This window comes from Oenanthe melanoleuca, chromosome 1A, assembly GCF_029582105.1.
Source record: "Oenanthe melanoleuca isolate GR-GAL-2019-014 chromosome 1A, OMel1.0, whole genome shotgun sequence".
Lineage (NCBI taxonomy): Eukaryota > Metazoa > Chordata > Aves > Passeriformes > Muscicapidae > Oenanthe > Oenanthe melanoleuca.
This window is the reverse complement of record NC_079334.1, coordinates 31203598-31229875: the sequence shown is the minus strand read 5'-3', so window position 1 is coordinate 31229875 and position 26278 is coordinate 31203598. Positions and strand designations below refer to the sequence as shown.

The 26278-nt window shown below is 32.3% G+C and overlaps 1 protein-coding gene across 1 annotated transcript in view; it reads left to right on the top strand.

The window, feature by feature from the left end:
- The window catches only part of LRRIQ1 (leucine rich repeats and IQ motif containing 1), a 98872-nt gene that overhangs the window by 62543 nt on the left and 10051 nt on the right, over window positions 1-26278 (top strand). The window contains exons 23-25 of the mRNA XM_056515839.1: window positions 18698-18821; window positions 20380-20440; window positions 25187-25307. Coding sequence (XP_056371814.1) covers window positions 18698-18821; window positions 20380-20440; window positions 25187-25307 — 306 coding nt within the window. The remainder of the gene's footprint in view (window positions 1-18697; window positions 18822-20379; window positions 20441-25186; window positions 25308-26278) is intronic.

Below are 26278 nucleotides of genomic sequence, written 5' to 3'. Positions count from 1 at the left end.
AAGAGAGTGCAACACAGAGCATTTGTTTATATGTATATGAGGTATCATCAGACAGAACTAGGAGTTTCTAAATTTAGAATTAGTAACACTATGCACTTGCATAATAACTTCACAGAGTTGTGTTATCAGAGATGTCTTCTCTTGTTCCCATTTCCCCTCTTACCTTTTAAGTGTTTCTTCCTCTTTTGCCTGCAATATATCTCTTTGGCTCTGTTCTGCCATTGGAGTTCTTTCTGTAACAAGAAGGTGGAATGTTTTCTGTCTGTATCCATAAATCTTGTGGTTGTTGTATTTTAAGTCGATAGAACCCAGACCTGGCCTTTGCATGATGGAAATAAACTTCCTCCATTCAAGTCCTTTTACTTTCACAGACTTGTAGTAGAGTCCTTGGGTAGAAAATTTGAATTCCAAACCTCCATCTTCTTCATAAACAACTAATTAAAAGAAAAAAAAAGAGCACATTCTATATATTCCTTCTTTATTTCTTTAAATTGGGAAATGGAGGGTAGAAGTCAACGTCAACAACAAAACAGCAAGTACACACGTGTTATCTGTTAAATAACAGAATCACTACTCTTGAAAGGGGATGCCCTAGGAAGTGAAACAATTAGAACAGTTTCAGATTTTCAAACTGGAACATATCATGGTAATGAATATTTAAGAAGAAATCTAGTTAAAATGTATGATGAATGTCTTTTGTCTTCATTGTGGTTTTGTGTGTAAGATTCCAAAGAAGACAAAAACTAATAAAAGCATAAGAGATATAAAAATAATGAAAATAAATGAGGCTAATATCTGATGCTTTTGTTTTCCTGAAATTATCATTCTGTCATATTTTGCCTTCTTATTTTCCTGCTACTAAAGTTTTGATAACCTGATATGCAATATGCTGATAACAAATTTTGAAATATTATGCATAACTATAATCCCATAGGATAATGCACACATCTCTAAGTTGACATGCATGTTGTAGGAAAATTTACAAAACTTGAGTTACTTTTTCATTAATATTCAAAATTTATTAATAATTTTTTATTAAATTTTGGATGAATCATCATGCTTTACTCACTGATGTTAGGCAAGTCTTGACTGGGCACCATAATTTCACATTTGAATCAAAGCAAACAGAGGCTAGTCAGAAATAAATCCCTTTGTAATTTACACACCATGCCAAAAACATGAGGAAATACTGCTCTCACAGAGAAAAGCTTACCATTTAAAATACAAGCATCATGTGAAGGCACAAACCATGACAACGTAATTCAATGCATTACTTTATATGTGTCTATGTGTGTCAGTATATTTACATACAGTACATATGTCTGTATTCACACAAATATATAAACATGAATATAATTAGGTATAATAATTCAATAAATGTAGCACTTACAACTTTTTATTTGTATATTTTGAAAGGGAAGTAAATTATGAACAATTACTCTCTGGTGTAATTACTAGTATCAACATGCATTTTGTGATCATAACATTTTCTGTCAGATGCAGTTTCAGTTTCTTTAAAATTAATTTAGTGCATGCAGTCATTGTATTATAGATACATTAAAACTATTAGTTAAATAAAAATATGCTTGAATCTTTATTGTGACGTTAACTTGAGTAGGTTGTAAAGTAAGCCATAGAATATGCAAGTATAAATATGTATTTACTGTTTCTCATAACAAATTATACCCTCATCAAAAACCTGAAAGCAGATGAAAGCCTGACTTGATGTACTCCTGATGATTGGCTGGACATTTCCTGGGACTGTATATAGTGCACTGCTTTCTTTGGTGAGATAAGGTTATGTTTCTATCATGGTTGTTGAGTTTCATTTAGTGTCAGGTGGCTGACAAACAAAATATGCCTTCTTTAATGAGTATTGTGGTTCAGTGAATATTTTTGTGGTTTGAAGATGGTGACATTTCAAAGATCTCAAAATTTTGGAAACTTTGTAAGGCACACAGATAATTGTCATAATTTCCTATTTTGCATCAAAGCATATTTTTTAGAAGGCTTTATGACTGCTTGTCCTCTTTTTGTCTGGAGGCTATTTCAGTTGTTAATTTAATGTAAAATAGTCTTGACTGTTTTGGGTAAAGTACATCAGGAACTGAAGGAAAAATCTATCCTTGACTCCTCTTGGGAAGTTCCAATTAGTCCTGGCTGAACATGTAGCAGAGCATCTCTGCCATCTGTGGGTCCATAATTACAGGATCTGTAATTTCATTTACATAGAGGAAGGATACTTTTCTAGCCAACAGTGTGAATACTTTGTCCCAGTACAGCAGCTGAAAACTAAAGAATGAACCCTAAGGCCAAGCACATTTTTTTGCTACAAGCTTTGCAAACAGTGTGTGTCTTTTTGGGTCCTCTTTAATCCAGTTTCCTCAATGGTTTTGGTGGGTTGTCCAAATAATTTTTTTCAGTGGAATGGGAAGCTGAATTCCAATCTGTAGAGCTAGTTGGAAGAATGCAGTAGCTCTGCTGAAAATCCATTCAAACTATCTAAGTATTATTTGGATATGATTCACTTTATTTCACAGAATTTCATAGACTGTGCTCTATTGGATTTTGAAGGTTAGGTGATTTATTGGCATATATGGTATATTTATTTTTAATCATATCCATATCCGTTAGTGACACATCTATACCATACACTTCAAAGTGCAAACAGTGCAATGTGACTTCACCTAAAAATGGGAATAATGATTTGTGCCTGGGAATTTAACTATATTAAAAGTGCCCTGGGTTGTGTTGACAAGATATGTTTGCTGTAGTTTGGGAACCTGTAGTTCTAATTGGCAGCACTGTATTTCCTGTCATTTCATGCTCATGGTGACCAAGGAAAATGTAATGGGTATTGTGTTAAGACCGATTTCAGCAATACAAATTTGATAATTAATAGATTATGCTTTCTCAGGTGACTTTTAATTATGCCAATATTTATTTATTTCTGTTGAAATTGTCAGTAGAAATAACATTTATTTTTCAAGAATAAGAAGTAAAGTGAGCTTGTGATTTTATCATACAATTGGAAGATAAATATCAAGGAATGCACTTAGTCATCTCTTTTCTAGCCTTCTAATAGTTCCTAATTGTGAAACCCCTTATAATTTCAAGCAAAAGTTATTGCAAAACATTTTTATAGATTATTATTACTAGTGATAATTGAAAGTGCAAATGTGAGAAAGTTGGAATTTAAGGTTTACTATTAGTTAATTCTGTGAATTCATTAAAATATTGTTGCACTTGATCAAGATATTTTCTTAGACTTTCTGTATTATAAAATATGAATAAATTTTAAAAAAACTATGTGTGATATTTAATAGAATGCTTGACAAACTACATCTACATGACAGTTAAGAGAAGATACTGAGGCTGGAATGCTAATATTCATCTTTATATGGGCTTTAAATGTTTTGTTGTTTGTAAATTTATGAGTATTTAAAAAGACCTTGAACTATAATGAGAGTTTGTTTTAGTTGTTTTCATCTCTTAGAAATTAGTTAGTTTTAATGGAGAAATATTAATGGCATCAGCTCCCAGGAATCACAGTGTTTGTAAACATCCATTTCTAAAATAAGTTGTCTTTTGTCTCTGTCATCTGTTGTCCAAAAGGATTAATAAACACATTTGAAATCTGGCCTTGCTGCAATTCTACAAGTTGAATTGCCATGTTTACAGTAAAGTGTAACTATTACATATCTCCCAGGCTCTAAATTTGTACGCCACATTAGGGAAGCAGTTTGTCATCCATACAGCACTGACAAAAATGACAAAATAATGCATTTTCAGAGAATGTAAGATCTCTCCTGAAATGTAATGAAAATGTGTTACAGAAACTTGCAGTGCAGAAGGGGGTCTATCTTTTAAAATCATAATTCTATGGCTTTGTTTCTTATTATTTAGTTTGAGCTCACACAACAGAACTCTTGCATTGAAATATTTTCTCATTTTAAGGAATTAATGGCTCTCCACCAGCCCTTCAACATGTAAAATGAGTAGGTTACTTGTGTCCAGTACATCCAAAAAGAGCCAGGATAAAATAAACATAAGGAGTTGGATATCTTGGAAAAAATCTGTCATGGGTTTGGGTTAATCATCTCCAGAAGAAATTCAACTTGATGCCTGAAATGTAAGACTTCTTGGAGAAAGCAGCAAAGCCTGAGGCAGTGTTGATCTGAAGGAGTGCTCTCCATGGGTCAGAGCTGCTCTGCTGGCAGAGTGCAAACCCAGTTCACAGCAGCGGTGCGCTGAAAACTTGTAAAGGACTGCAGGGGCCTTACAGTGCACGCACTCAAGCTTCGGTTACACACTTCCACTGGTCCAGTTTCTTATTATAAAATAAAACTGAAAAATAAAATCTGTGCCTAATTTTCTAGCCTCCTGTCTGTCAATGACAGCGTAGGATTTTTTCAGTATTCACGGATTGAAGCAATCCTGAAATTATGTTTAAAAATAAATATGTAAAACATAATTTATGTGTGTTTATGCAGTGCACTTCGATGTCTGAGTATTTATAAATTGTCTAGAAATACTAAATTTTTATTAATATTCTTTCTTTTCACATTCAAATACAAAAAAAAAAAAAAAAACAAAAACAATCCCCCCCCCAAAAAAAAAAAAAAAAAATCCAAAAAACCAAAAAAAAAATCCTTTTTGCCTGAAGTTCCTGGACAGGAGATACTTGCCATAGATACATACCAACTAATATTATGAATTCTTATTGTGGTTCTAGTCGTCAGGGTTCCTGTGTTCATATTTTCAAGGTTTCTGACCACATATTTCACCTGCCTGTGTACTTTCTCTTTATTCCTGACTCTGCTATTTTGCAGACTGTTGTAATTTGTGGTGGCATAAGGATTTTATTAGTGCATCAATATGGATGTGGTCTCTAAGCTAGAGAGTGTGTTTGTTTGTTCCTATAAACTTCCAAAACTAGGATTTTGTATGATGTATAGGTGGTTACCTGTGCTTTCATAATAGTGTGATTCTGTTTGATAATAGTTTACTGGTTTTTATCAACCTAAAAGGAACTGCACACAAGGAAAAAAATATTATTATTCTTTTGCTAATAACTACCCAGTGATGACTTCAGTAGGAGAGAGATTTCACCCAAAATGTCATCACAGGTTGAGAACTACTTTTTCTCATTGTTGAATAAGATGATATAATAGTTCAGATATTTTTATTTTCATCTCCTTCAATTTTGCCTTTTTTCTTCTTTTCTTGATCTTATGTCCAAAATCTTTTTAGTGTGATATCTGCATCTCAGCCAGTGTAAATATAAACAAGTTGATTCCACATTCAGATCCACAGCTTTTAATACTGCATAAGGCAATCTTTTTGGATGAATAGATCCCTGAGTACCGAAGCATTTCAAATCCTTTTTCATTTGACCATTCAGTGACCTGATAACTATTTCCTGTCCCTAAGTAAGGTCATGACCCAGGTCTTAGAGTGCAAAAGACAGATAATTTTAGCAACAAGTTAAATCCAAATGGATTTGGTTGGAGGGGGTAAGGAAGAATAGGTTTGGTTAAGTTCCTTTAAAATAAAGTGTTACAAAACTTGTATTTAGCACGTCCTGTTAAAAGTAATTGTTGCATTTGTTGCTGTCTTGTTTGGATGCCTGGGGACTGTGGTCAATATTGGGGTAGTTTGTCTACTTGCTTTGCTTTCACAGAACAGTACCCAGTACATTTTTTACACTTCAAAAAACAATTGCTAATGAAGAGGTCATTAAGAGTGCATATTCAGATATATTAAAAAAATATATTTCCAAAATAAAATAAAATCATATTACAATGCAAATGGTTTTTAAATATAAGCCATAGACTCTGTGTCTGTAAAAGTGCCATGAATGTTACATTGCACAAGTGTTCCTCTTGCAAAAGAATTTCCATTTGGTATGATGATATGAATAAGGAATATAATATAGTCTTAAAAATATTTTATAGGTACAAATCTTGCTTCAGTTGGAATCCATGGCACATTTTAAATCACAATTAAAGGAATATTTCCTGTAGCTATAGATTTTAATAATTTTATTATTCTAAGCACTTTCAGAGATTAAGTGAAAGAAGGCCTTCACACCAGAGCTTTTAATTAATTTGAAAATGTTATTTATTAAAATTTGTTTTATAGAAATTTCTTTTTTTCATATTCTATAATGGGAACTATACTATTATGGAGAATTACTATTATCAATGAGCTCAGAGATCTACAGCATTCCAAAGACACTGTTTTCACAAGTTTAATATTAAGCACACATTTAATTATCTTTCTGTTTTTTTAACTGATAATGTTGATGTTCAGATACATTTTTCAAGCAAAATATCAAAAAAACACTCTAAAATTGAAAGAGAGGAATCTAAAATTTTATGCTGCTCAGTACTAGCTCTTATAGCAAATTTCTCTAGCTTTTATTTCATGTAATACAGAATTGAATGTGTGGTGGAGCTACATAATTTTACAAGGAATTCCAACTAACTCAAGTATTTTAATGAGAATGTACAATCATGCAATGATAACTATGTAGCTTTTATGGTGTGTTGTTTATGTAATGTAAATTTTCCTATTTCTTAACTTTGCAGTTCAATTCTTATCAAAACATGTTAGCAGTTTCTGGAAATTTGTAGGTTTATGCTAGTTTGATGTGTGCACTGCAGATATTTTACCTGGCATGTGAGTATGAAAAAGGTAGAAATACTGAATTTTGCAGTTATATATTTTCTGTCATATTGGTAAGAATGGCTGCATTTCAAGACAGTATTTTTGAATACTATTTCGTTCACATGACATTCTAGAATTGTTCTCTCTTTGCAGGTTTATTGTCAGTTTCCCAATCCAACATCGTTGTAACTTCATATATTAGCACATTTATAGAATGTTGTAGATAACCTAGCCCAGACAATAGGATAAAGAAATCCAAGTACCCAGACAAAAGAGCTTCACTTTCACAGTACATTATGAATAACTACTTTTTTAATGGTTTCTAAATGCTCATTGAGTACCAGGCTTACTAAGACCCTGACTGTGGAAAGACATTTCCCTAAAACACGTGCATGCTTTTTGTTTTCTGATAAGAAGCAAGCTCAGCAGTTTTCACTTTATGAAGAGACCAGTGATATCTCCTGTGAGAGATGGAATTTGACTTTTAAAAAGGAGGAATTTAAACTCCACCATGTATTTTTAAGTTAAATTTTCTGAGTGTTTGCTTTAATACCTGATGTATATTTTATAATTGAGAAATTAGCAGCAAATGTAAAAAGAAAGGAAGCTATGTGCCGGTGAGCCTGAAAGTTCTGATTTAACCTACCAATGACCTGGCTTTGTTTGTTCAGATGACAGTTCTAAAAGTGTGCAGAGAATATTCCCTTTTAATACAGTTATTTGCCGCAAGCCGTGACCTCACTGCCTGTCGGGGAGCAGGTCTGAATTGGCCCTTTCTCTGATATCGTGACATTGCTTCTGTTGCCTCGATTGTGACCTCTGATTGCATGATACCCCTGAGAGTTCCATTTAATAAGCGTGACTCCTGACTCTTAGCCAGGTCTGCTTTCTTAAGTTTTGTCAGACTCTACTTGTAGTCTGGTCTACATATGCTAAAACACTGCATAGGCTGTCATCATACCATGTGAGTTGTGTGCACTGCATTGGAAATTCTCTTTCTAACCTCTTTCATTTATTGCAAATGCAAATGTTTATAAAATCTTTCTTGGAATAAATTTTAGAAGTTGTTTCTTTCACATTTGTGGCTGCTTGGGAGTTCTGGGTTTTTTACCTTTGTACAGATAGTACTCTTTCACTAAATTACTAAGCATGTGTGCTATCCATGCATCATACTGATTTCTTGCTTCCAAATTTTATTTCCCCTATGAGAGTCTTGTATATTTTTGTGACTTCCCATACAGTATATTTGTTCATTATAGAAATATTAGGGGCAATCCCTTTTTCTCATTGTGTAATTTGTACAGTCACACAAGACAGTATTGATGAGCACCCAGAGCACTGTAAGGTGTAGTGACCCAGGGCCAGTCAGGTGAAAGCTGAAGAATCTGTTTGGAATCCAGGATAAGGTGAGTAAGACAATTTAAATGCAATTGAAAATAAGTTATGTTGGGTTTAGTGACTATTTTGCTACATCATTGCATTCTTTTTTCCTGTTTTCCTCCTTTTCTAGCCAGAATGCTGAAGAAGAGTCTGTTCTGAGACCTGGATGTCTTGAGGGTGATGATGCTATTCAGATATTTCTCCAATTTTAGCACTCCTTGATGCATTTACTGAACCAGAATATGGAGAAGTTTAAAGATTGAAAGAAAGTCTCAAGAACTGTGGTACAAGCTACAGACAAGTTTCTGTATTTACTTACATGCATTTTCTATATTCTTACTGCAGATATATACCCATTTTTCTAGTCTCTGTATCAGCACCCATAACTTAGTGCTTCTAAAAAAATTATTGTTTGAGAAGAGCAGAAAAATCTTGCTGAACAAAATAATGCTTTGGGCATACTTTTGTAGTTACATTAACATTTTTCTGTAAATATTGCCATTTAATACTTTTTTTCTTCAAGTGCTTTAAAGAATCCTGTTAGCCTTTTCAATCAGATTAATTTTTCTTAAAATTATTTATTTTATATGAAAGCTATATTAGGATCTTCCTTTTAAAACAAGTTCTATATAAGGCAGAAAGTGGGTATTTTCTTGTTGCAGTCAAACTTGGCTAAGAAATTCTATTCCTTCTTCATGACAGTTTACAGTGAAGTAAAATCAAGTAAAATCAAGTAAAATCTCGGTTTGGCCAGGTTTTTTTTTTTTTTTTCTTTTTTTTTCTCTTTTTTCTTTTTTTTTTTCTTTTTTCTTTTTTCTCTTTTTTCTTTTTTTTTTTCTTTTTTCTTTTTTGTTTTTTTTTTGGGTTTTTTTTTTTTTTTTTTTGTAGATAAATTCTCACGTAAGATTATGCAATTTTACTCAATTTAGTCTCTAAGTTTTTAAAAATCACAGAATAGTCATCTGTTTCCTTCTTCTGGAGTAAATAATGTAAGATTAGCTACTGAATTTCCTTAATCTTAAGTGAGAGTTTGCCTAACTAATTGAAATTTATGGGATTTCACTCCTCTCTAGATCAGACCTTAATGCTCTGTAAATTCCTGTACTATTGGCAGGAGATTAGGTCATAGCTGCAAACAAGCAAAGTTACAAGTGAACAACTGTTTTAACCTGTTGTTAGACAACTGGTAAAACAAATTAGACTTTTAAATTAATTAGTTATGGCTGTCTTAAAAGCTGTTGCAAACATAAACAGAATGCATATGAGGCAACTTCACCTATTTGGAATCATCATGGTATTTAGGTTGTTTTCTCCTTTTCAAACAAATTTTGTATGGATGTTTTTAGCAATAAATATTGTAAGTCAGTGAGTAGGAGAGTTGTTGAGATGAAAAGTTTAGGAAAAAGAAACTAATTTAAATACACCTACAATTAGCATAAACTGTTTAAACTCAAGATTAGGGAGAGTTAATTATGTTCAGAAATAGAACTGGGAGGTTTGTGTTCATCTTCCCACTAAAAAATAATTTCAATAAAGATCTAAACAAAATTCTGTAAAAGAACAGGAGGAGTCAGGGCTAATTTATTCCTTTTTCAACTGATTTCTTCATTCAGTAGGTAAATAATTCAAACCTTCTCTGCATGGATAGAAAACTTGTGTCATTGTGACTATAACTAATCCAAAATCAATATAATTAAGTCAGTTCCATGCCTGGGGATGCCGTTGAATATGTGTTGATTTCTCTATAATTATGCACAGTGTTTTGATTCTTGCTTGTTTTCAGGTGTGAAGAAATCTATACAAATACTAAGCTCTTTGAGACATATGTATTGACAATTAACCTGGGGCAACTCATAGGCAAATTGTGGTTTTCTTTTGCTTTTTTTTGCCTGACCTTCTTAACAAATTGAAGGTTGATTTTTTTTAATGGATCTACAAGACCCTGGAATTTCACATTGTTTATTGTCTTCCATGATGTATCAACCAATTAAATATAACTCAATAAGAAGAATTAGTACTTTTATGTCTGTATTTATTTATAGACACTCATAAGTTTAGTATTTATGGTTGTTTTTAAGCTTGATATAAATATATCAGAATTACACACAATTGGGGATTAACTAATTTTAGATGTAGAATCTTAACAAAAGGTCTCTGAGACTTCTTTCCATTTAACTCAATGAACATTAAATCAAGTCTTGTTTATACAATGTTTGGCATAATGATAGGCCTGATCTTCAGTGTTACCTCTTGGTTTTGCTATGAAGTAAATTAAGCAGCAGCCTTGCACTCAGTGTAGACTTTGTGTGTGTATTTGACAATGGAGAATAGTTCTGCTGGTACACATTATTGTGCTGACAGAGCTGTTGCACAGAATTGTTGCACAGTATGGTCATCAAATACCAATAGGTATTTCAAGTCAACATCAGAAATTAAGCCAGAAATTGTTCTGCTCAAACAAAAGAAAAACCTTTTAAATTGAAAAATATATGTTTTGGTCTATCATATATATATATATATATATATATATATATATATATATATATATATATATATATATATATATATATATATATATATATGATAGACCAAAACATATATATATATATATATTTATATTTATATTTATATTTATATTTATATTTATATTTATATTTATATTTATATTTATAATATTGATAGGATGGATAATCAATCCAGAGGCATTCATAACTAAACTATGTATTGACATTAGTACAATAATTTCATTATTTCACTTTCAGTGTTACTCTGCATTAAGTACCAATATGCATGGTACTTGGGCACATCATAAGTGTTGATGAGTTCTTAAAACAAGTTCTTCTATTATTCAGATGACTTTCTAGAAAAAATGTGTATTTTTATGAATAAACATAATAAAGACTTTTTTAAAATAAAAATTCTGAAGCTGTGATGCAAAATTACGTGTTTTAATTATTCATAGAAAGTATGAGACAATAATTAATGTGATGTAAGTCATCTTTACTGACTAAATTCATGCTGCTCCTGAGTAATGATGGTTTTTTTTGTTGCTTGTAATGCTTGACATATGTATCTTCTTGTCACATATAAGGCTCCAATTTTTATTTTTAACAAAAGTTTTGTTGGGTTTGAATTTTTCAGTCACTTTCTTGTACTTTTAAGTTCTTCACTACAAACAAAACCTACCTTAATGGTTGTCACACTCAATAAAATTGATTGTATTGTGTAGGTTTTGCCCTCTTTATAGTGAACAACATAGTAGTTAGACCTCCTGCACTCCTACAAAATGTTCCTTTGTACTTGTTATTTTGAGAATTCCTTTGGAGGATCTTATGTCTTAAATAATTTTACTTGGTTTATTGAATTTAGAGAAAGATATTTCTCTGGTTTGGACTACATATAAACTGATATCTCTCCTTGCTTGGAAATACAGTTTCATCACTGAGCAACTAAACACTTCTATTGAAGTTCTTGATTGCTTCTGTCATTTCATTTTAAGAAGTGGGAATGGATAGAAATAATATCTATCAAAATATTCTGTAGAAAATGGGGTTTTATGTAATGCATCTCTTATTTTTCTCATCAACAGTAAAAAATTCTCTCTTCAGTAGAGAACATCTATCATTAGGGGGTTTAGTAAATCCCAAAGTTTATGAGAAAAACCAGAGATAGGGTGTGTAGTAGGCAGGTTTGAAATTTGAGAGTGTAGGCACTAAGGATAAACAAAATAGGGTCAATCCACCTCCATCTTATTTATACCTTACATTTACTGATGGATAACTAAGCATTGAAATGCTGAACATACTATTTCAAAATATATTTTACTCCTCTTGATTTCTTTGGTTCTTCAATAGCCTTGACTACCCAAAGAACTCTTGGTAACTCTTGGCCGTACTCCAGATTCACTTCTCAGCAGTGCTGTTGAAATTTGCAGAGTGGCTGAAGCAGGTCCTGTATAGACTACAGAATACAAAAGAATGAAGTGAAAATATGGTATAGCACTGTAAAGTATTTTTTGTTTTTTTGGAATCTGCAAACACCTGGCTGGATCTGAAGCATGCTGATTGCAGGTAGAAGTAGTTTACATCAGGAACTCTTCTCTTTCTCTGCTTGTGGATAGAGTATCACCCCTGTAGTTTGTTCATTTTGGGTTTTGGCAGGGATGTTTTCGGTTTTTTTGGTTTTTTTTTAAGAACCAACTTCAAACATGAAGCAATTCCATATTTGAACAGTCATAAATTAGGAAAAAAAAAATTGAAATTAACAGTTGCTTGTGTGGCAACTTCCTGTACATAGCAGGTGAGATAGTTTTTTAGGTGTATACATCCATGCAGAAAAGTGTCATATGTCCTAGGAAATATCTGTTTGTTACAAAGAAAATTATAAGGAATTGTATTTAATGTAAATGGAGGAGTACAGGAAGTGATAACAGCCCATAAAAGTTGCAAGAGTTGGTCAAATTGGAAGGAACAGTGTTTAATGTTGTCTTGATGTCAGTGCTAGGAAAATGAACCTTGTGAAGCAATTCAAGTGGAAATGTACCATGTTCCAAGAAGAGTAGGAGACGTGAGCATTTTAGTACAGTGGTAGTTTGCAATGTATTTGTATGATCAGAGGGTTGCAGTAGAAGAAGTTAAGTAATCAGGAGATGCTGGAAGAAGTTCTTTGATTAATAGAGAGAAATAACTTTAAATTATGTGTTTTAAAATTATGCCATTGAGGATGAAATAAGACTTAGATTTGCCTCAATGTGGGAAAAAGAGAATGTTGAGTTTAAACAGTAAGCTGGGGACAGATAAATAGTAGTGGTATATTCTGCAGGGGCAGGAATAAGTAGCAAAATAGAAAATAAAGGGAAGGTACAGGTATGAAATCCTGTTTTTATTGAATTCAGAAGCTGAAATTTGTACTTTTTCAGTTGTTTAGGAATCTCAACTAAAGGATGCAGTTTTTGCATGATCTAATAATAAGACATCAAAGAGAGAAAACAGAAAGCACAGTCTGAAATATGATAACTGCTGAAATAGCATTAAATAGTTGGTGAAGACATTTGAGAAGAAAAGGAGGCTTGGAGATCAAATAGTAATATAGTAGGCCTGGTTTGTAGTTTGAAAAAATACAAAATACCTGGTAGAAAGAAAAAAGGGCTCAAGTTTTAAGGAAAAAACTCTCTTATAATTTTTTTTCCTTTCAGTAACTACTTTTAAATTTTTGAAAGACATTCTCTTGTACATTGATGAACACTCCCATGTTCAAAACTCCTTATTGATTGATAATTGATGAAGTATTTATTAAAGCATTTTTAAGCATCAAAAATTTTGCAGTCATAACCTGAGGTAGTATTCTTTTAATGCAATTCTATTTCATCTTTTATTCAGCTGTAAACTCATTCAGACACTACTATAAGTATTTTTATTTCATTCCTTCTGGTCCTAGAGATGGAAGTCAGTATAGTCAGATAGTCACTCAGATGAAAAAATACCTTCAAAAATCAGCTAATATGTCAAAAGAAAGTATTTTAAGGTGGAAATCTATGTACCCCATTATCTGAAAATTCCAGACCTAGGTTGTAGATAAACATTATCTGGGACTGGTATTAGTAGTAAGAACTCTACCAATTTCTGCCACATGATGCTGCCAGCTGTCTGGAAGTCACATATATATTTCTACTATAAATGTATTCACAGAATACCTGTAAGCATGCTAAAGACCACTCTAAACACCATTCTTTTTCCAAAACAATTTGGGGTCTGTTGTGATTGCTATGTAATGGATGGCAGTATTTAGTGACTCCTTACAAAGTATTTTTGACAAATCTTTTGAGTTCTCCGTAGAAAAAAAAGAAATTCCTCTCATTTCTCTTACATTCTAGTACACAAATGGGTTTTGGGGCTGAAGGGCAGTGAGGCTTGTAATTTTTTCCTGTCTGTTTCCAAATGCTTCACTTTTTTGCCTTAAGAGCAAGAACAAATCATGTAATTCTTACTTTCTGTTCTGTGTTCATTGTACAGACTATGTCAGAAATAAGTCTTTATTGTTGTTGTTGTAACATGGAAAAAATGAGATAATGAAGTTGGATTTTAGATTTGAGATTTCAAGGCAATTTATAAATGTGTAATACACACATATAACTGTATAGATGAGAATAGAAATTATAAAAACAGGGTAGTTAATTTTAATTTTTAATAAGAATTTTTTTTTTTTTTTTTAGATTTTCTGCATTCATACACATAGTAACATACATATGCACTCATATTATATGTATTTTCTGACCTGTAATTTATGCCACAATACTGACGGGGAAGAAAAATATATTAATAGCATAGGCAATAATTTTATACCCAAGTTCAGCTGCTTTATTCGTATCTTAAGAGCACTGATTTTAGAATACATATTGAGAAAATTAACTCTGGTCACAGATTTTTTTTGTTATTCAAGGGAGGAAAACTTAGAATGCTGAAAAATTTCCAAGCCTTTCTTTCACACTGTAGTCTTACAGTTTCTTAGGTTTCTGTAGGTTTCTACAGTTTCTGTAGGTTTCTTAGTCTTTTATTTGTATTGCACTCCCTGTGAAGCAAGATTTGAAGTGATTTAAATAACCTTCTAAACACAAGATTTTAAAGGTTCAGTACAGTGCAAGCTTCTCTATATATTTATTAAGAAGTATGACATATTAAATTAGAACTTTTAACTTCCCGCCATCAACAAATAGATTTGGAAAAAAAAATTACTGTGTTGAATGTTCTTTAGCATCCTCTTGCATATGAATTGATGAAGAGTGGAATAACTGTCATTTACAACACCCAGGGTTGGTGTTTTCCAGGCACAGAGCTTGAGTTCACCCTGAATGCAGGCGTTGTGTAACCATTCTCTTTCCTTTTGTATGCTGGCTTGTTAACAGCACTTGTCCTAGCACTGGGGAACAAGGGTTTCAAGTACTCCTTATCACGATAAGATTTGAATCTCCAGCTTCCACATGCCTAGCTATTCCCTTGGCTGTGTTTCAGTCCTCTTTTAACAGTGACAGCTACAGCTGAGGGCACAAGATCCGTTTATCTTGAAGGAAAGAAAGAAAACTGGCTCCATGTAGAATTTAGGACACTTCACCTGATGTAGCCCATGGATTCTTTGTCCTTCTCCTTTAGCTCACGTAACAGATTACCCAGAGATAGTCTAATTTGAAGTGAATATTCACATCCATTTTTTAAGCTGAACGTGAGTTGTACTGTCTCAGAGCACACTCAGCAAACAGATTTGAAGGATGACATTTTTCTGGATACCAAAGTTCAGGTTCTTACAGGTTTGCATGCGGATTTGGTGACCCAGAAAAGAATTTGATACTTTCCTATAACATGCAGTTCCAAAGATATTTCAGAGGCTAGGGCTTTTCTAAGTTCTCCCTATTTAGATGCTCAAATTTTGTAGGAAATTGCCAGTAGGTGGCCCCGACTGCTGCATTGTATCTGTCCTAAGTGCACAGTATCTCTGTGGATTATTTGGCAACACCTAAAAATCATTACTGTATTAATGTCAAGTGTAAGACAATTCCAATCTTAAATTATTAACATATGTGTCATGTAGAAAAAAAAACGGGTCAAAAAGACTGAAGTCTCAGAACGATAATCTAATGAGGGGTATGATACTTTAAATACCTCTGAAATTAATTTGGGTTTTGATGCCTTCTTTGATGTATTTCTGTTTTCTTTGATATTCTTAGACTTGTCCACATTTAGCAATTAAAGATTATGGGTCTGATCCATTTCAAAGATGGACAAAGCTTACAGCTCTTTGGAACTTCTATGAGTGTTAATACTTCTACAAAATCAGGTCCAGGTTTTTAAAAAACATAGGGCCCTTATTTCAGAAAGCTGCCAGCAAAAGCATGTTAATTATACTGGTACACCAGATTCTTAAGTGCATGATGTTCATAAGTGGAATAGAAAAGTGATAATGCAGTGTTTTAATTCATAACATAGATTTTTTAGCAAGAATTAAAAAGCTAGATATTACTTTTAAAAAGAAAGGATATCAGTATGTTCCAAATAAGAGAATAGAATAGTTTTTTTGCAACATTATAAACAAATTATTGAAGATCATCTCCCCATTTGAGAAAAAAAATCCCTATTAACACTAATATGAACAGGAATATTCTATGTAATCGCTTATAAAATTTTAAGGAAGAAAACCCTTTTGTTTGCACTTTTATCTTGGTGAAATTTTTGTTTCAGTCATGTTTCAATAATCAACATGAAAATAAGAATAAATTAAAATAAAAGTTTATTAAATTAAACCAGTAATGCTCCAAACATAAATCAAAAATTGAAACTGAAACTAAGAAAAATTATTAAAAAGAATTTTGGAAAATTAATTACCGAGTTAAAAGAATTAATATTTTTGTAAGCTTTATTATAGCTTATTGTATGTTCATCTTCTTTCAGCCATCGCTGACGTAGAGACTGAGGCATGAACTTCTAATACTGGTCTATCCCCTATATTGATTTCCCTTTTAATAGAGGAAAAGATAAAAACACTTTAGTGAATGCATAAATTATACAAATCATTTTAATTGCAAAACATATTTATCATTAGAAAGATGGTAACATTGGGACAACTTTTCTGTAAATACAGATAAGAAAAAAAATATTTTTTCTTGGGAGATTATTCCTCATTGGAGAACATACATGGAAGGCTTAATCTCCAGATGAAACGAAGCTCTTATGAAGTTGCTCACAATGTGTCTTACTCTTGTTATAAATCAGCATCTGTCTTTGAATGAAGAGCTGTAAGGATACCAGTGTAGTTATGGACTTGGAACCTAAAAATCTTCTAAATATAAAGCTTAGGTAATTGTACTCCTGAACCAGGAAGGCAATATCATAAATTTAGAAAAAAATAAATAGTTCCCACTTTAATAAAGGAAGCTGATGAACAGTGTAATTATCAGTCTTTTAATATTTGGCACTGATTAGGAAATTCACTGCTTGACTTTTTTAGTCAGCCCTTGCACCTTTATTTGCATAGATACAGTGACTGTCCAGCCAAGATTTTCTGTCTTCCAAAGGAGACAAATTCTTCTACCTAATTTCTAGTCTGTTAGTGAATAGCAAGGCATATATGACTTTATACTCTGGACCAGGACCTTGCCTTGAACACATTCAGCCTAAGGAATGGATTTCGTTTGAAGAGAGATTCCCTATGCTAAGACAAATAAACAAAAAGCATCTGCATTTCAGACTATGAAATAAGCAGCTTTGATATTTTATCTTAGAGCTGAAATTTGAAAGCAGTAAGCTCACGGCAAAGCTGGGTAAAATGCCAGTGAGGAGACATATTTTGCAGTTTATGCAAAGTAAATTATAAGTTTAAAAAATACTACAGGTAATGTATCAAACCCCTTAAAAGGTGAATTGGTGAATATCCTATAACTTCAGTTTGTAGTGTCAAAACATGAATGAAAACTATGGCACTTCTGATATCTCCATCCCCACCCCCTGCCATCCCTTTGCAGTTACTGAAAGTTAAATCATCCATAGTAAGCAAAGGGACTTGAATGTTAAGTGATCTTTGCTGGTTCAAGAGTTCCTGCAGTTTACTAACAACCTTCTTTCTAGGAACTGCCATATTCATCTATCAGTGAGGAAAAATGAATCTTTGAAAGAAAAATAAAAGAAATAATTAGCAACAGGATGATAACTCAGTGTTATCTGAAGTGACATCAAAAGCAAAAAAACATTTGTACCCAAAAAAAGGAAAAAAAGTTCTCAAATGTCTCATAAAAGCCCTGAGTTGAAGGTGCTAAAAAATATAACCTATAAAGTTGATGTATGAGAGTAGAAAATAAAAAATTATCCTAATCCATTAATGTCTCCATGCAATAATGATGGCTCCTCTGCAAACTCTTCCAATTCTGGCATCCTCTTCCAGATGCTTCTAACCATGTCTGTTATTCAGCAGAATGGTCCAAAAACTGAAGGATGTCCAGAATTGTACTTTTTTCCCCCCCCACCCCATAATGTCACTGTTTTATTATCTATCTTTAGATGTATTTTATGATCCAAAAAATCCATTTTTGAAAAATAATATCGTAGATGTAATTGGTTTGGAATCCAAATCAGAAATTGCTATTAAAATGTCTTAAATGTCTTAATAGATCATATCAGTAAACGACAGATAAGAGTAATAAGATTTGCATGTGTTGACTCTTGCATGTGATGGTGATTTGTTTTTTTAAGGTTATAGATTGCTAAGTAAAATTGTAAGTATAAATGACTGTATATTTTTAATTATATAGATAGCACAATAAGTAACATTCATGGCAGCTGTGACAAGCAATTTATGGATAACATATACTTCTATATTTATTTCATAACAAAGGATAGATTTATTTTCAAATAAAATAAATTTATTCAGAAGGCTGGTATTACATCCCAAAAGAGAAAACAAACCATAATATTAAAACTAATATCAAAGTATTTCTTAAATATATCTGAAGAAATTTTAAATAGTTGGACTCCTCATGAAAATGAAGTAATTGCCTTTTTTTCTTTTCCAAGTAGCCAAGGGTTCCAAGTTTATCTAGGAAATCTTAAAGAAAATGTATTTTAAAATAATGATGAAAGACAGGGGCATCTCTCTTCCTTCCCAGGTAAAAAAATTTCTCTGCTGGATACTTCTTTAGATGAGAACTTACAGAGAGAAGACTTCACATACCAATGGCTTCATACACAGCTTTTGGATTATGAAGCAGCCAGTTCCAGAAATATGAAGTGGTGAGGTCATTGCCTTTAAATTAGATTTTATTTTTTTTTTTTAATTTGTCTTGTAAAGTGAAACCCAAGTTAATGGTTCTAAAACAAACATGACTTTGCAGCTAGCAGACAGTACACCATATTTCCAGATCCCAAATATGGCACCCTTTAGAACTGGCTTAGTAGTCATTGTATAGATGTTTCTTCCACATTAAAATTGAAATTATAAAATGTTCAGAATCTTATCATAAATAACTATTTAGTTTCACAGTAGCAATGCAATGGATTTTAGACTGTAAAGAGTGTAGAAAAAGGTGCTTATTCATCATATACTTTATAATGTTATTGATATGTTTTATGTAATTAAATCAAATGTAACATTAGCTATATTGTTAGATTTAATTAAGGAAGTAAAAAAATACTTTTTTTAACTAAATAGTGTGTATTTATATTTTGTCTTCAAAACATAAACCCAGAATTTACGTCTTTATACACACTGAACTAAAATGTTATAAACATGTTCCTTCTATATTCAGTTTTGGTTATTAAACCGGTAAAATTTCAATACAATTAAGGAAAATGTTCATATTACCTAAACTAACATGAAGACACTGTATTTTGGTCATAAAGTCAATATAAGGCTTTAGTATCTTAATGAAGTCACTAGTAGACACAATGCCAAGCATCTCTAAGAAAACCAAACAAAGAGTCAGCAGGCAAACAATGGGTTTGGTATATTAATTTTATCATTATTTTCATTAAAAACTTATTTATAATTAAATGGGCTGCAAATTGTTCTGTCTTGTGCAGAAAAACATGCCACATATCCTGCTTGTATCAATGACTGTAGAAACCATATGGAAAACATGTTCCTTAGGAAATATTTATCTGGCTTTGTAGTAATATTTACCTGGCTTTGCAGTAATATTTACCTTTCAGTCATGATCCATAATAGATAAATACTCAAAATGTTTGTTTAAGATAATGTCCATGACTTTTAATTTGAATGAAAACACTGGAATACAACATTTAATGATGCTTGAAAGTAAGAAGACACAAAAATTTATAAAAGAATTTTCTTAAATTCTCTTGTGCTTCCTCTGCAGGTGTATGCTATGCCCTAGAATTTGTACTGACTTTTAAAAGGATTATGATATCATTTTTTAATGTGCCAAAAGTCCAACTGATCTCCATTCAAACTTCATTGGTAGACAATTTAGGACAGCTGATATATTTATTCAACTGAAAAAAATTTTATTCCTATAAAAAGCAATATGAAAACTGGTTTCTCTACAATTTATGTCAACACATACAAAAAGTCATGCTCATTAGAACAGTTTAACTTAATATTCTATCATGTGAATAAACAATTGTTAATTATTTTTTAAATCTACTACAAAAAATTAATAGCAATTGCTCTAATATTTTGTCAGTTAATATTAATTTCTATGATACATCTTAATTATGGAATTATTTTTAATAATTAAGGAGGATTGTTTCCTGAAAAGATTCTGTCCAGGTATATTAGTGAGCCCAGTAGAGTGGGAGTTACTGAGATTTCTATTCTACGTTTTCCCAGCTGTCGTTTTTTGCCTGAGCTAGATCCTGCAGTCTGTGACAACAGACAAGTACAACTTGTGGTAAGAACCTGTTTCTTTGTTGGATTTTGCAGAATTCAGGTATTTCCAATCCATACCTGGTGTAAAAACACGAGTTTTTTTGATTAATATAATTCTGTAGTGTTCTCTCTGTTTGGCAGTCAAGTCATGCCATGGTGGAGATCAGAAGAAAATATTTTAGCACAAAACCCCATGTAGGTGCATTGGGTTCTAGCTTCATGATCTGACACTGAGTTTGTTTTTGACAGCAAATGCTACTGTGCACTTTTCAAAGCTTCTAATCCTTAATTTTCAAAAAAAGTTGAAAAAAATAAAATATGGTTCAGTACCAGCTACATTTTTTACTGAAAATGTGTATTCTTGTCAATTGAACAACTTTAAATACTCTCAAATCCTGTATATAACATATCTAAATAATTCGAACATTCCTTCAATGTCATTTGTTGAAATATAGTAAGTTGAAATTGCATATTGATATGGTGACATTATTGAAAACATTGCATGAAGTCATACTTATTCCTACAATTTCTTGCTAATATTTTTTTAGATCTTAAATAGCCCTCTGTTCTTTTCATGATTGACTTCTTTCACAGTGTTTTAAAAAATTTGATTTATTGAAACAGGTAGTCATGTTAGCTGGGGAAATATGAGCAATTTAACAATTTGAAAATTTACAAAATAGAAAGGTTGTGTCAGAGATACCCAAAAATTCCTTTAATAGCAAGCAGTTGTGTTGCCTACAGGCCAATATATATTCACTCCATTTCTATATATATAGTCTTTACATTTTAATGCCAAATTACCTATGTTCTTATTGATAAAATTTTGTACAATTTAAAAAAAAAGGGCAAATATTTAGTATCTAGGCAGAATTAGTGTTTTATACTCATATACATGATGTAAAATATTGCATAAAAACTATTTCCTAGTTAGATGATGTGTCATATGCCTCATTTTGTTCTCTGAGCTGCTTTCTAGCTTCTTCCTTCTTCAGCTTCACAGCAATTTGCATGTTTTGGAAATGATTCCATAAACTCTCATAAAATTCACCTTTGAAAAAAATGCCTTTAAGACTTACATGTTACTATTTCTGTTTTGTTTAAAGCAAACTTTGTCAAATATTTTTCTCTGGCAAGTGTGTCAAATTCTTAGGTTCTTCTAAAATTTAAAAGGCTGAAATCATGAAGCAAATGACTGTTGTAGGGTTTGATTGTGGCAGCACCAATAGTTATTTGTTAGGTGGAGTCTAAAGCAGTAATTTGAGCAAATCATAATTTAATAATGTTATCTAAATTGCATGTTATGTAATTACTGGTAAGCATATGTGCATATAGGTAGATTGTATGTTATTTACACTAAGCAGTTCTGTCCACAAAATACTGCTGCAATCCCACAATAGTACTATGTGGTGTGCCCACATAACTGGCAAAGTTATGGAATTGTCACAGCTTGTGCCACATAATAACATAGCTGTTCCACATGAATGAAATACAGAGAAAAATGCAATAGAGGGCTCAAAAATAAGAAAATGGAATAAAATGTATTTCTAATGCAGAGAGCAGTACTATACAGGCAGTGAAATAATAATGTGGTTTGTACAAACAGATGGCTGGAGAATTTTGGTTTAAAATTTATATGAGTTCTCTTTTAAAGGTTGAAATATGAGCATACTCCTACTGCTTTGGCACAGTAGATTATTTAAAAGCTATGAAATCATGATAAAAATCAAGTTTACAGCTGCAACCATTATAAAAAAAATTCTTGTAAACTGAAATAAAAGGGAAAATATATATTAAAAGCAAAGAGCAAGAGAGAGAGCAAGCATTAGAAGAGGAAAGCATTCCTGGACATTTCCACTAGTTTATTCCTATGCCATATACTTGAACATGAAGTTTTCTGATGTGCTAGACAATCCCTGCTTTTTATGTGTTCCAAAGCCTGCATTCTGCAAGCTTCATATACTTTTCTAAATGATGTTTGTGCACATTCCACTAATTTAAGACTTTCTTTTTCATGCATACAAAATTGCATTTCAATGGTTGTATAATAAAGTCTTCTCACTGGGGATTATTGCTTTGTAGCAACCTGCAGTAAATCAAAGACCTTATTATGTCAATTTTTCTCACTAGTAATACCATAGAAGTGTTTAGGAAGGCATGATGACTTACAATTTAAACTATTTTCAATTAATATGATTTCATGGAATAGCAGGTAGGATGGACTTCCTGATTCTTTTTGTATGAAGTTTTTTACAGGGTTAACCACTTCACTATTGATCAGTATCTCCAGTCATTTAAATGTAACTTGAATTCAAAAGCACCTTTTATCTCTGAAGGTTACAGAACATCTTGATAATTCTACCTAGAAATAGATAAATATGCAGATGCAAAGCTGTGTTCAAGGAACAGGTCCCTTCTGATTGATACTAATTTTCAATTAATTAGCAAGAAAGGTGTGTGGTAATAAAAAAAATAGCTGAAATTCTGAAGAGTTAACAATGGTGATCACTATAGATGGAAGTCCAATACTACAGGCTGTGAAAAACTGTGCCAGTATCTTAAATTACTCCCAAAATTTGATTCTAAGTAATAAACAAAAAGGGAAGGTTTAAATTAGCTTCAGAGGACTTTCAGTCAGCTTCTTTAAAAAGCCAAAATTAAGTTTGCTCCAGTGATTAACACAGCCTTAAATATTACTCTGACTGTAATTGGGTGAAAACACTTATCTTTATTTGAAATCAAATAACAAATATTTTATAGCAGAGATCAAGACAGTCCTGTTAAAATCTAGAATATAACCCTAATACCATTTTCTGCAAAACAATGAATCCTTAGTTTCTATGATGGTAGGGATTGAATAACAATACCATGGAAAGGCTATCTGTATAAAATTTTCTGGCCTGCTGGGTCTTTGGGAATTGAGAAAAACATTTTAAAAACTTTTGTTGTATGTTGAAACAGATGAGATAGAAATAAGAAAGATCACTTCTACTGGTTTGAGTCTCTTTGAGCATCACTATCATTGCATTATTTCTACTAATGAAAGACTAAAAGCTTTCAGTTTAAAAATTTTGAGCATAGGAAGCTCTCACAAGCTTAAAGCAACTGTAAATATTAAGGCCAGAAAAATAGAAATAATTAGCAGGGTAAAACAATTTTTTTTCAAGTTTTTTGGCACTGCTATGGAAGAGAAAATAAAATATTGACATTAACAGCAATAATAAAGACTAGCTGTGCAAAGCAAATATTTAAATTCCTCATCATTAAACACATGAAAGGTAAGCATCAGAGAACAAGGGATAAAGTTTCTGTGCGGGCACAAAGGGTTTGCAATCACTAAGGAAGAGTGTAAAATCTCTGTATCTTTGGAGCTTTTGGTTTGAAAATGCATGGACTTTTAAATGAATTTTACATTAAACAGTTACTGGGTAAAGACAAGGAAATGAAACAGGTCTCCATTTCATCTGAGTTCCCTAAGTTAGGCTGGACTACAAAGCCTGTCTGCATTGGTGCAGTGTGCTTTTGGTACAGTGAGGTAGTTTGAACAGGAAGTCTGGAAATCGTCTCCTCCAGAATGGCCTGCAGCTTCACAGTAACAGCACTGCCCTGAGAAAAGGGAGCTGTGGGCTTCAGCCCCCTGAGGAAGGACTTGAGACCCAGTCTCTCCATTCCTGATTGAGCAGTCTTGCTACTACAATGTTAGGCAAAAATTTAGTGACGTTACCACAAGCAGAGTCTTTCCTTTTCCGTAGTTTTGTTTGTTTTTATGTTAAAAAAGAAATACCCAGTTAGACACCTAGCTTCTGAAAGACATCTAGCTCTTCAGCCCAGAGAGAGGAAAGACTTAATCTGCTTTTCTAGACTTCACTTCTGAAGGTCCAAAGACTAGAAAAGTATATCCTTATGTTCAAAACTTCCAGCTGACTGAATCTATGCTGGGGATTTTGTTGACTGTTCATCAGCAGTGTCTGATTTTTCCCCATCATTGTTACTAGTCCTTAGTATCTAGTTATTGTTAGAGGCTGCTTTTCATGCTGAATAGCTTTTCATTAGATTCTTCAGTAAATGTGAAGTTGTTTCTGCAAAAATGACAATCTGCAATTTACAGTGGGTGGTGTCTTCCAGGTTGGTTTTTAAAATTTGCCCTACATGTTCCCAAAACAGCATTGCTAAAATGAAATACGATTTTCAGGTAACATGCCTCACGCCAAAACATACCACTGCTGGATGTTAGAAGTTTATAATTAATATAATACTCTTGCCTAAAGTATAATTAAAATGCTGTCTGATGGTTATGGTTAATTAGCAAAAACCTAAAAGATTAAATTACTCACTGGGCCTATGTCTGATTGAAGTGATACGTGTCCTGGATAAAGCATAAATATTGCAGGAAATAATCCAATATGACATCTCTGACATTCAACTATAACTTAAATTATAGACTGGTCAGTAAATGATCTTAAGCTGTTTAAGGTTTCATCAGCCCTCTGCAAGATTGATTTTCTTCAAAATTACTGTACTAAAATGTTTTCTTTTGTTGTTGCATTGACTCAGATCACAAACCACAATTTTAAGATCGGCTCTTATTTACAAAAATGCTTTGACATAGTGCATTTGTTCAGGCTAGGCAACAAAAAAGGATTGTGGTATCATTTTGAAGAAGGTTGTTTGACAGACCCTGTTTGTTTATTTGGAGTAATGTGAGCTACATTCAGAAAATGTTATATTTTGTTTCATGATTGTGTACATTCTCTCCCACTGCTTCCAGGCAAGCCCTGTAAGCAGAGAAGACATGGATTTAGACCTTGTTTCCATGACCAGTGGAAGTGCTTTGACTGAGAACAGAGAAAAAAATAAGCCACCACACAGACACTCAGCAAGATCCTCAAGTAAGTTATGGTACTTTTCAATATCAGTATTAAAGATCACTAAAATGCTAGGTAGAACTGAGCATGCTTGGAATCCTTAAAAACATATACTGCTTATCTTTCTGTTTCTTTTTTATCTAAAGCCTTTTCACACATTTACTACAGTTCTGTTTAAAAACTTTAATATTGATAGAATTTCCTCTTGTGATTTTAATGGGAAATTCTCTGTGATGTATTGTAGGTCTTCTCATATCTGAGCCCTGAGAAGATTTTTTTTTCCCTAATGTATGAAAAAGGTTTTCTTAATCTTCCTTTTATTTTTTTCCCAAAAGACCTTTGAAAAATTCATGTTTTGTTACCTGAGCACCAGAATACATATCACAAATCAAGGCACAGATTTCTGTCATGTTGATTACCAGTTATGCTGTAGATTATGATCCTTCTGAACTTATTACAGCTCAGTAGTAGAGGATCCTTTAAAAGCCTTATATTTTTACAACTCTTGTACCATAGAAGGTAACAAAAGAATCTATATATAGAAAAAAAGTTCTTGAATGCCATAAAATTATAGAATTTTAAGTTTCACGTCTTATTTTGTGTAATATTACTGAAGAAATGGTAATATATTTCTGATAATAGTATGACATAGTATATTTTTCTATTTGTGTACAATGCTTTTTCAAATAAATTCCCAAAAGCACGTTACAGAACATATAAGCTGTATTAAATGACTTTGGCAAAATTATCAAAATTCCTAAAACTTTTTAAGTAGTGAAGTTTCCTGAAATGTTGTCAAAATAGGAATCAGGTATTTAATATGATTTTTGTATATAAATTGCTGGATTTACTTTCTGATTATGTTTTCATATATGCTGAATTCCCACTTTCAATAAAAAAAATCAAAATTCAAGAAAAACATGCAAAAATATTTGAAATCTCTATTTTTCTGACGTACTTTGTAAAGGCTTTAGAATAAAGATTTATTTGCATTA